This window comes from Saccopteryx leptura, chromosome 8 (assembly GCF_036850995.1).
Source record: "Saccopteryx leptura isolate mSacLep1 chromosome 8, mSacLep1_pri_phased_curated, whole genome shotgun sequence".
NCBI classification, from domain to species: domain Eukaryota; kingdom Metazoa; phylum Chordata; class Mammalia; order Chiroptera; family Emballonuridae; genus Saccopteryx; species Saccopteryx leptura.
Window position 1 is genome coordinate 23142607 of NC_089510.1, and position 12028 is coordinate 23154634.

The 12028-nt window shown below is 37.2% G+C and overlaps 1 protein-coding gene across 2 annotated transcripts in view; it reads left to right on the plus strand.

The window, feature by feature from the left end:
- Nucleotides 1-1471: 1471 nt before the first annotated feature.
- Nucleotides 1472-12028, plus strand: part of EPHA3 (EPH receptor A3) — a 396391-nt gene continuing 385834 nt past the window's right edge. For both annotated transcript variants that reach the window (XM_066347040.1, XM_066347041.1), the window contains exon 1: nucleotides 1472-1652. In XM_066347040.1, the coding sequence (XP_066203137.1) occupies nucleotides 1565-1652 (88 nt within the window). In that variant the 5' untranslated portion in view covers nucleotides 1472-1564. The remainder of the gene's footprint in view (nucleotides 1653-12028) is intronic.

The window sequence follows — 12028 nt, forward strand, 5'->3', positions numbered from 1 at the left end:
GTCATGTAAGTCTTGTTTTTGTTTTATTTTATTTTTTTTAGAATAGGGAATGAGAGATGAGTGGAAGGATATTTGAATAATCATCTCTTAGAAAAAGCTTTGAAGAAAAGGGGTGACAGTTTCAAAATATGAATGATAAGCCCTGGCCAGGTGGTTCAGTGGATAGAGCTTCATCGCCACATACTGAGGTTTTGGGTTCCATCTCCTGGTCAGGGCTCATAGGAGAAGAAATAATGAGTGTACAACTAAGTGGAACAATAAGCCAATGCGTCTCTCTCTCTCTCTCTCTCTCTCTCTCTCTCCCTCTCCCCCTTCCTCTCTTTCTCCTATCCTCCCACTCACTCAAATCAGTGGAAATAAAATAAAATATGAATTACAAAACTATTTTGCTGAAATTGGTTGCAATCTTGTTGTTCAAGGGGGGAACTAGAAATAAGAGAACTCATTAATAACCATGGTGCAAAGTAAGTGAGAAAGTGCAAGGACACTATGATTTAGACCTTGGATTGGGAATGTTACCGAAGAACAGTTTCCAACTATTATCAGATTGGAAGTGGCTGCAAGCTGACTGAGGAGCTGTGAATTATTCAATGTTTATCTCACAGATCCCAGAAATCCTAATGTAGTTGGTGCCGAGGGGAGTGGTGATGTTTTGCCAAGAACTTTAGGTTTGGTTTGTATTACTCTTATTTCACCCACAGCACAGAACAAAGGATGAATGCTGACCGGCAGCTAGTTCTAAGACTGGGTTTGTTCACTTCCTTAGGATAATGGTTACTTCCCAGTTTGCAAAAACAAAGTGCACAGTATGTGCACTGAAATCGCTGTGCCAAATCTCTTTAAAAGCCCTGATAGCGTTTGTGTAAAACTAAAAAAGACTTCCTGATCTGGGGTGTGTATTCGTGATCTTGGGCACCACAAAGGACTCGTGAAGAGTTATGATCACATTGAACAAGGTAAAGACATAGTCCTGATTTTCCTTTGCATTATATAATCATCTTTTTTTTTTTTTCCTAATGAAAGGCTCCGTTCTTTTAATAACAAACATTTCTCTGGCATTTCTGCTTCTTTTGCACTCAAACTGCCATATGACACTCTTATCGGGGTTTCTGGTTTCTTCAGGGAGTAAACCTACGAAGCATGCACAGCAAACAATAAAATAGCTGCTTTTCATTCAAAATAAAGAGGGGGTGTTTTCCTCTCCCCACCACTACTCCCCACCACTGCCCCATCACAACTTCTGCGTTTCCTGCCTTATTGGCAAGACGGCACCCACCCCCACCGCCTTCCTTCCCGGCTCCGTGCTTTGCTTTAGAGCGGTTTGCTAGCCACCGCGTGCAGTGCGGTCCTCCAGCCCTCGCTTCTGACGGCACTAGGACCCAGGGACGTCCCTGAGCGAGGTTCGCGGAAAGGCAGCCAGACTCCTCCTTATCTCCAGTGTCAAACTTGACATCAGCCTGCGAGCGGAGCATGGTAACTTCTCCAGCAATCAGAGCGCTCCCCCTCACATCAGTGGCATGCTTCATGGAGATATGCTCCTCTCACTGCCCTCTGCACCAGCAACATGGATTGTCACTTCTCCATCCTCCTCCTGCTCAGCAGCTCTGTTCTCAACTGCTTCGGGGAACTGATTCTCCAACCTTCCAATGAAGGTAAGCCAGGTACCGCGCCGCGCACAGCCCTGCCCCGCGGAGCTCACGCTCCTCAAAGCGTGTTCTCACTGAAACATTATCAGGTCTTTCAAGTGGCTCTGAAGAAAGCAGTTCGCTCTGAGAGTACACTAAAGATACGTTTTTTTGTATTTTCAGCTGTCTTCTAAAATACTTAATTTTGGATTGCTTAAACCTAAAATGTGTTTTTAATCTGATACCAGAGCAAGCAATTACCTTGTTTGACCATTTTAAGCAGAAAGAAAGAAAAATTCTCTAGTTTTCAATCCAGGATGTCAATTGCCAAATAGGCATGGCAGTATTTTATTTTCTAATTATGTCCACGTAGTACTCTGAGAAGTTTAAAAGAAAATTTAACCCACCCCTCTTGAATTTTTTTTAGTATGTTTTACCTTAATGACAGGTTGTTCCTACTTAGGATCATGGCATTTATGAATGGACTAAAAGGAAAGCAGAGTTTGTAGAAGCCAGGGTGTGTGTATGTGTGAGTGTGTGTGTGTGTGTGTGTGTGTGTGTGATATTTATATTGCAACTGCTGTATCGCAGTGATATGTATCCCACCAGGCGATGGTTTGCTTTATGGTACAGGTTGTAATGAGCTGCATATGTCACATTAACATAAGTAATATTTGCAAGAATTAAAATAAGCTTAGGTTGGATTTTCTTTGTGTGGGGGTTTATATACGAATAGGAAAATGTATTTAATGAATAGTGAGAAGACACTGGGTAGGTAATGTAAATAACTGAGTAGCCAATTAAGAAGGAATGTTCATATGCAGCAAATGGCATTTCCTTGATGTTGGGTTCTTTATTTTCCTCTAAATGGGCATTTTTCTTTTTCCAATGAATAAATGTGCAAACTTAATGTTAAGGACACCAATGTTTCATATAAGATTGTGTACTTAATAGATGCAATGCCTTTCTCCTTTATACCTTTTGTGATTAGTTTCTAATAATTTGTGAATACAATCACTAACTCTTAAGACAAACTTCTCTGAATGATGGATTGCTTTATAACAACTCTTACAACTTTGATGTCCTCTTAATCATTTTAACTTATAAACAAATTTAGCAATTTATTTTAAAATTTAGCATTATTGTGAAATTGATGTGTAAATGCTACATTTTATGTCATACATTATATTAACAAGCTGATTATTTGTATATTGTATGAGTCATTTTTTAAAATTCAAAATATTTAGAAACTTTTTAATTAAATGTAGAAACTATCTCATATCTGGTGACCTACTTTCACGGCTAATAGAGCAGTTTAATTTTGTTCTTTCCTTAGTGATTGCCTCTATCAATTCAGAAGATTTCATTAGATATTTGTGTGTGTGTGTGTGTGTGTGTGTGTGTGTGTGTGTTTTATTGGGAACTTGAAAATTCTAAATATAAGGATGAAAATAGTATCTTACTTACATGGGACTTTTTCTTTTAAAATCAATGTTTATCTGAAAGCAATTGTCAATCATTCTTCATGAATAAAAGGCAAGAGTAGTTATTTCTATAATGAGTAACATAAGTTAAAATTAGTGCTTGATTAATCTTTTTGTTTCTTTGAAGATATTAAAATATTGACAATAACTAGAAATATAGTAATATTATTCTCATATTGCTATGATAAGTTGTATTTTTTCCAGTTGAACTATTTATCAACTATTTAGATAATGGATGTTCTGGAACGAATATAGCACAGGGATAGAGCTGAGAGTCAGTATTTTTGTAAAAAAAATATAACCTTTTAATAATTTGGAAGAGAAAAAAATACCCTTTACACTTAAATTAATGAATATTAAGTTAACAGAGCAGAAAAAAATCAAATGCAAATTGCTTTTAAGCCATACCTTGTGTATATCTGCATATATAATGCCTATTATTATGTAGGCAGGTACTCATTAACAATTGTATATAGAAAGGTAAATATATTCAGAGCATAATTACATTTAGCTTGCTTGGTATAAGTTTATCTATCCATTGTTCATGCAATTATTCTTTCCAGATGGTGTCCTATGGGTAGTGTCTTCTTTCTGTTCTGAGGTCATAAAGGAAAGCTTTGAAACAAAATTTAAATGGAATGATATAACTTGGGTAATATTTGAGTGAAGGTTTAAATATTAATAAAATAGTTTGGACCTTACTGGTTGAGATGAACAACATGACAAGAGGAAAACTCAAGTGTGTCCAAGAGTTCCATAGAATTCTTCTAACAATATCATTTGAACAGAAAACCATTCTTCTGAAAAGTCAGATCATGAGTGTGTAAAAGGACTAGTGATAAAATGAACCTTCTTAATATAGCTTTCTAATATAAAATTTGAACACTGATATATAAATACTAGATTACATTTAAAATATTATACTAAAAATTATATTTTAATACTATAAAAGATTAATTAGAAATTTACTAGTAAAATTTTCTAGAATTTATTCAGAAATCAATTATGAAGTTAGGCATGATAGATCTTAAAAGTAAAACCAACACATTAAGTTAATTGCTAGGAAACTTGTCATTGTGTGACTTGGTTTAATTGAGATTTTGATAATCAACTATCAATATTGAAATGCCATGGGCCTATGACAAGAAAAAAAAACTACTTAGAAAAGTTTAATCTGAACTTTCATTTTATTAATCAAGCTACAAATAACTTTCTAATATGCTTTTAAGAAAATGATTTCAAGTGATACTTTTTATTGCTGGTCTCCCCAGTGATACTAGATTATTCTAATTTAAATGATCACTTAACTCAAGAATTGGCTTATATACTTAGAAAAAAAATTAGAAAAGCTGTATAGAATTTTACCAAAATCTTATCATGTCTCTCTGTTTACATGAGACACCAAGAAATGGGTTCCAATGGTATATCAGCTACTTTTCATGACAAAATAGGATTGTTAAAGTATGTATTATTAGAAAAGTTTATATATTTGCTTCCAGTTCCTATCCCAGGTGGATGATAATGGTAAATAAAAGTAACTTTGGAAAGTGGTTAAAACAATATCAAGTGAAATGTTGACTATCATTAATTCAATCTCTTTTTGCTTTAGTACTCTCTTTAAATACTTATATTTGAAGAAATCTGAATCAGAATGAATAGCTTACTCAAGAGTACATAATAGAATAACTTATTTTCTATCCAAGAGGATCAATATTTATCCATAAAGATCTTTACAATGGAAATGAGAGTTTTCAAAAGAAAAGTGAATAAAATTAGATATGCATGTTTTTATACTGCTTATTTGGAGAGACTTTTTAGGAATGGTTGCAATATCATTTTTTATGAAATGTATTTTATGATCATGAATATTCTAAATACTGGAGACTGCTGATTGTTAAATCTTAAAAGTAAGACTTATAGATAAACACTGTATGCTTCCCTTTGGTTGAATATTAGGCAAATGTAGGGGAAATAAACATTTAAATAATAAGAATTTTCCCTTTTTAAAAATTACTATGAATTTGCACCAGTTTTCATATATAAACACATCCTCAAATAATAATATATTGTGATTGAAACATTAATAGGCAACTAATAATAGAGAATTATCATATCATCTTTATAGGACTCTTTTTTTTTTTTGGAAGAGGGTTTAAATTTACTTTTAACAGCATTTCATCATACTAGACTAAATAATTGAATGCATTATACATTTTTGTAATTTAATAGCTCTCCTAATAGCTCTCCCCTACCTCCTCCCCAATGGTTATAACTGTGTTATTTGCCTGGAGGTAGGAGAAACCTTAATTTCACTATTTTATAACCCACAACAGTTAACACTTGACCTAGGTCATTAACAGGATTATCAGCAAATTTGTTTAAGCTTTTACTGACAACCTGAATTGCTACGATAATATTTTGATTGTGCCGGAAAGAAACTTTTTATAACTTCTCAAAATCTATAATAAAATTAATGCATTCTGAATCTATGTCTTCCCGAAGACTGGTGTTGATAATAATAATTCAAGTGGGGAAAATGTCCATTCCTCACTCTTATGTCCCACATAGCACATCATAGTAGTACTTGTCATAAGTTAGCAATTAAATACTCTTTAAATAGTAAATATTCTGGCAATAACCATAGATTTATTATACAAACCAGCTATAATGTAATGATCAACATTTTCTATTTCATATTTTTATATTATTGATGCTATAGTTGATATCATTTTTCTGCCTATTTTAAGATATAAAGTCAAATGGATATATTTATAACTCAGAAGCAACTGGAACTTTAAAAAGAAAACTACATATAATAAAACACCATTGACACATGTTAGATTATGGTTGCATTTATATAAAGTTGTCTTTTCCTTGAAACACTGAAAATTATGAGCAACAATGAAAAGCACTTCAGTTTAACATAAAAGTTTTAAACAAAATGTGCACAGTCAAACTTAAAGCTGTTTTTAATACATTGTTTAGTTTGTTTTGGAAGTTTCATGTTTTTTTAATATTTGTATATAATTAGCATTTACTCCTTGCTTATATAAACAACTTAGTAGTTTCACCTTAAGTATTAAACTTATTCTTAAAGAAAGAATTTAGTGAGATTCTTTAGCTTGTTTATATATTACCCATATTTTAATATTCAAATTTTGGAGTGTTCTTTAAGAGTCCTTCACTTTAAATAGTTTCTAACAATAATTTTCTTTATAAAGAGTCCTCAATATTAAAATTGTTTCTAAACTTTTAATTTTTCTGAACTAAAATATATGCAATTTTTAAATATCAAATAATCAGTTACATATGCAAAGGATTTTAAAAGGCAAAACATATTTCCAAAGTATATTTGATTTACTAACTTCAACGCAAATGGAAACAGCAAGAACTGTTCTTGAGAGGTACATTTTCCAAGTCATAAAATCTTCCAGAAAATATTAATAAAACTTTCCACAAATCATCAAAACTTGATAAGTTCTTACAGACATTTACTTACTAAGAAATCTGTGATGTGGGTTACCTTTGATTTTAGTTATTTCCCAATGATTTTGTTTGGCATAAATACTAGATGTAAGGGAAAATATGTATTTCTTGGAAGAATACTAAGTTTTACAAATCATATTCTGTCAAGATCCTCAACTTTGTTTATTTTTTTAATATACACATATTTCCTTTAGAATATTTAATAAACCTTGCTCTTTTAATTTCTGTTAGATAAAAGATTTAGAAAAACAGATGCAGGTGTCCCATTTTGGTTCTGTCTTCAGAGATCTGGATTTTATCACCGGGGAGGGTCAATGAAGAGCTTTTACCAAGTGCACAAAGTAACTTCCACAGATTTTTCAAATAAAGGGTTGACTGCTGGTGTGAAACGTTCATTACATTATTCATCCAGGTATAGCAGAAAACAGCATTGGAAATTTATTTCTCAAAGACTTGAAAGCCTTAGAAAATTCTTCTGTAACGACTTTAGAAATAAAAGTAATGTAGTGACATTTATAAAATGCAAAGGATCCCAAGCTACAAAACTATTTAGGAAGACACTCCTGTTTGGAATCAGGGTATGGGCACATATGTGCCCCTTGATTTCATTTTGTGGGTCTATTACCAGCTGCCTAGTATCAGGTAGTTTTTGGAATCTGGCAGGAGGTTTTTCTCTCTTGGAAAAGTCTGCAAGTCAGCAAGTTTTAGTTTGCCTCATACCAGCTTTCTTTGAAATAAAAAAAGGGTGGTCGATTACAAAGTCAAAAGTCTGCAAGTGAAAAGAAAATAAAAAGTTGATTAGAAAGACGGAAAGGTAGAGAAGTGCAAAGGTTCTAAAAACCAATGTATTATATAAATCTTTTGCTTAAAATAAAACCGTTTATCACTTAAAACATCTGGCTAATCAATTTTTATTAAATCCCTAAAAACCTGCATTCTTCAAAAGGGGGGGGGGTCGCATTTGTTTCCCCTTTTAAGTTTATACACTTTTGATTTTTCCCCAGAAGAAACTATTTTATCCAGGAAAGTTTTAAGAGCAGAAGCCAAAGAATGCTTCCCCTTTTGGATGCCTGGGCGAATGCATGTGGAGGTTGGATAGAATCAAAACCAGTTCAGCAAATAAAGCCTCCAACTTGGAGTGGTGTTATTAAACTGGAAGCCCTGAGTGGGGAACTCCCTCCCTCCCTTCATTTTCTAAACCATGTCCTGCTGTTCCAGTCAAAGCAAAGGGTGAAAATCCACATAATCCAAACCAACATGGTGAAGTCAGAATAATAGACGAGGGAGGAGGGGGAAGCGAGTGGGCAGCTCAGGACGAACTGTTGTGAGCGATCTCAGCCCGGGACGGGGGGTGGCTACAGGAGGGAGGACGGCGCTGCTTTTCCTTCGCGCTCCCACTGTCCCATTTGATAATGAAATACCGGTTACATTTCAAAGGTGTAGTAGTGACAGTACTGGGGCGACTGGGAGCAGAGCAGGCGCTCCGCGTGCCACCACACCCACCCCTCGGGCATCCTAACCACAAACTACTCCGCACCCAGGGCAACGCTCAGTGTTGCGGGGGGGAGCACGGCGTCTCCTAACAATTCACTGCTTTCCACTGGGAATCGGATTGAAGATCGGTCCACAAAATCCCAACTCCGGGTCCCCGTCTCCCAAGCGCCAGAATCCCAGTTGGGGGTTGGGGGGAGGTGTCTTTGTGCGCGAGTGTCTTCGCGCCTGGAGACCAAAGCCAGTTAGGAAAGCGCTGCGAGCTGGTCCGCGCCTCCGCCTGCTGCGGCTCCTGCCCGGCGGCCGGGGCGCGGAGCTCTCGGCCAGGGCGGCGGCTGGAGCGAGGGGCCGCGAGGGCGCCACGTGAGGGAAGGCAGCGCCGGGAGGAGACGCGTGGGGCGAGCGCGAGCGGCAGACGCGCGCCCTCTGCCTGCTGCACCGAGAGCTGCTGGCGCCGGACCGGGCGGCGGGCACCCACCACCTGCACGCTCCTTACCTGTGCTTGGTCCCGCCCACAGGGCGCCAGCTGCTGGCACCCGCACGGCCCCTCTGACTGGGACCATGCACTTTGACCCCAGATCTTTCCCCACCCACCCACCCTCCCATCGGAATCAGCCAGCCTTGTGAGCTTCGTAAGCGGAGGTGGCGCGGACTCCTTTCCTTGGTTGTTACTGTCCCTCTATTTGACAGATGGAGGAGAGAGATTTCAGATGGAGGAGGGAGATTTCAGATGGAGGAGGGAGATTTCAGATGGAGGAGGAGAGACAGTTCTGCCAGGCTCTCCCGGCAGAGCCGGGAAAGCACCTCTTACCGGGCCTGCTCTGCTGGGATGTCCAGACGCCCGAGAAGCCCAGTGACATGTCCCGCTGGCTGCCGTCTGATCCCACCCCTTTGCTATGTTCTTGATCTTTCAAACAATCTCCTTCAGTCACCAGATTCCAATGAGGAATCTTTCTTTTCCATTTTCTTCCTAACCATCTACTAATGCCACCTGTTAGGCCCCTCGTGAGAGCTAAAAGTCATGTTCCATGAACTTTCTCCCCGTGCACAATCTCAAATGTTATCTGTTCCCTCCGTCAGCCCCACGTTTGATTGGCATCATTTTATTAAAACAGGATTTTCTGTCTTCCAATGTTGGCCGTGCAGCTGGAACAGGCCAGGAAGGGATTCCGGGAGCGGTGTTAAAGGGAGGTAAATGAGTAGTTGGGTGATGCTGATGTCCCTGTGGCTGTGTAGGAAATTTACTGTTTTTCATAAAAGATAAGACTGTTGAACCCAGGGAACTCCAAAACTAAATATGGCCTCAGTGCCACGCCCAACATTGAGATGATAATTGCACAAAGTTCTGTCGTTAGGGAAATTCTACCCCTATGTTACCAGTCATCACTGCTGGACATCATTTAACCATTAAAGCAGTCCTAAAATAGGTATTATGACATCTTCTGTTGTTACAAGTGAGGAAATTAATGTAATAGAGTAGTAACTCAGCCAGACCCACTCTTATCTTTGACCTTTGATTTTAACTTCATATGTTTTCTACTGTATACAATGCTTGTGAATTAGGAGACATTTTCCCATTCAGAAAAAGCACTAGCTTCTCAACCTTAATCCCAGTGACTACATTACTTTGTTTTCTGATTTACCAAGAAAGTATTAGAAATATCTAGAGTATTGGTGGGAAATATTGGTCTTCAAAGTATTTTCAAAAAAGTACTTCACAGATGACTTAGAAAGTACAAAGTATTTACAGTTATAAGTCATAATGAGTGGTGGGCACATAAGAAAATAATCTAGAGAAAATATGATATGGACAGAGAAATAGAAGAAAATATCTGTGAAGACCTTTCTTCACACATTTTTTTCCTGACACTTAAACACTTCTTTCCTCATTGTGAAAAGAAAATTCTGTCAGAAATTCCATACACAAAGATTGTGAGGCAATTGTCAGTATAATCAAAATATTATTATTTAGGGTTTTAGATATTAAAACACTGTGTGAATTAACTGTGGACTTGTCATGGAAATCAATAATGGGGGGAAATTGAACATGGTCTAAAAGTATACTTTAGTCCCTGTGGAAACTTTTTTTTTTCACCTGAAAGATAATTTATAATTACTTAAGATGAGAAAGAAAATTATAAATGATTTCTCTTTCATAAAAACACTCATCCCCTATTTAAATAGAAGCATTGTGAAAAGGTAGCTAACACAGAGGTTTGAAAGGTAGCAAATTAAGCTGAGGGCAATTATATTTTTCACGTGGGTATTTCAGCACATATGTTTTGTATTAATTGCTGCAATAAATTCTGTTAACCTGGCAAAGAACAAAAATAGCATATTGATGACATCAGACTTACGAATCAGAAAGCTGCTTTTAGTATCTTGTGTCCTTCACTGTAACATGCAAAGGCAAAAATGTTTTCTAACGTGTTATCGTTTATGTTCCTAACACATTATCCAAACTCTCAAACTATTGGAACATCTTCTGTGAGAAAAAGTGTAGACATAGCAACAAACTTTTTGTCTCTTGCTTCTGGAGAATTAGTATCAACAACTAGTTTCCCTAGTTTTAAATATTTTATTTATATTTGTGTTTGTGGAACTCTCTTAAATCAAGAAAATACTTGCCTCTTGTTTAAGTCAAAAATCTGGACTGATTACATAACAGAAACTCAGAAGGGACTGAAGCAAAGGGAGAAACCTAGGTTAATTTTATCGCTGATAAGCCTATAATCAATATCAAAATGGTTTTATTTTAAATTTTCTACATTTACTAAGGAAAGGTTAATTTGTCTTCTTTCAAATAATAGTTAAGAAAGATACATGAATAAACTCTACAGGACCAGTGAAGAGTAACATCTTCCCCCCACATCTCACCTGTTCTCTCACTGGATAAAAATATAGTGGTTTAGGCCCTGGCCGGAGAGCGTCGGCCTGGCGTGCGGGAGACCCGGGTTCGATTCCCGGCCAGGGCACATAGGAGAAGCGCCCATTTGCTTCTCCACCCCCCACCTCCTTCCTCTCTGTCTCTCTCTTCCCCTCCCGCAGCCAAGGCTCCATTGGAGCAAAGATGGCCCGGGCGCTGGGGATGGCTCCTTGGCCTCTGCCCCAGGCGCTAGAGTGGCTCTGGTCACGGCAGAGCGACGCCCCGGAGGGGCAGAGCATCGCCCCCTGGTGGGCAGAGCGTCGCCCCATGGTGGGCGTGCCGGGTGGATCCCAGTGGGGCGCATGCGGGAGTCTGTCTAACTGTCTCTCCCCGTTTCCAGCTTCGGAAAAATACTATATATATATATATTCGGAAAAATACTATATATATATATATATATAGTATATATATAGTATATATATATAGTGATATATATATATATATAGTGGTTTAAAACTAAATGTTTGCCAGTGATAAAGTTGCTCTGTTTCCAATCAATACAAAATTTCAAAATTTCCTATATACTTCAGGGTGACCAAAGAAAATGAAGAACAGCTTTTAGTAATTAACATATATTTACTTCCTGTTTTTAAACTTAATTAAACAATAAAAGTGTAGACCTTAGAAATATTATTATTATTATTATTATTATTGCATATGAAAGCAGTCTTTGTACTGAGAACTTAGGCTAAAAAGCTGAGTTGCTTTCATGTGGATTATCTAAATAATCCTCTGGGTAAGTAGACCAGCACTCAGAAGAAAAGTTTACTTGCAGAACTATTGTTTGTCACCAATAGTGTTGCCTCCTTACAGAACTTAACTATTCCCATGGGTAAAAAATTATGAGTAAATATATAACTTCTGGTATTAAAATGGTATAATTTTTTTGTGGGGGGGGGAGACAGAGAGTCAGAGAGAGGGACAGACAGATGTGAACGGAGACAGATGAGAAACATCAATTCTTCATTGTGGCACCTTAGTTGTTCATTGATTTCTCATATGTGCCTTGACGGGGG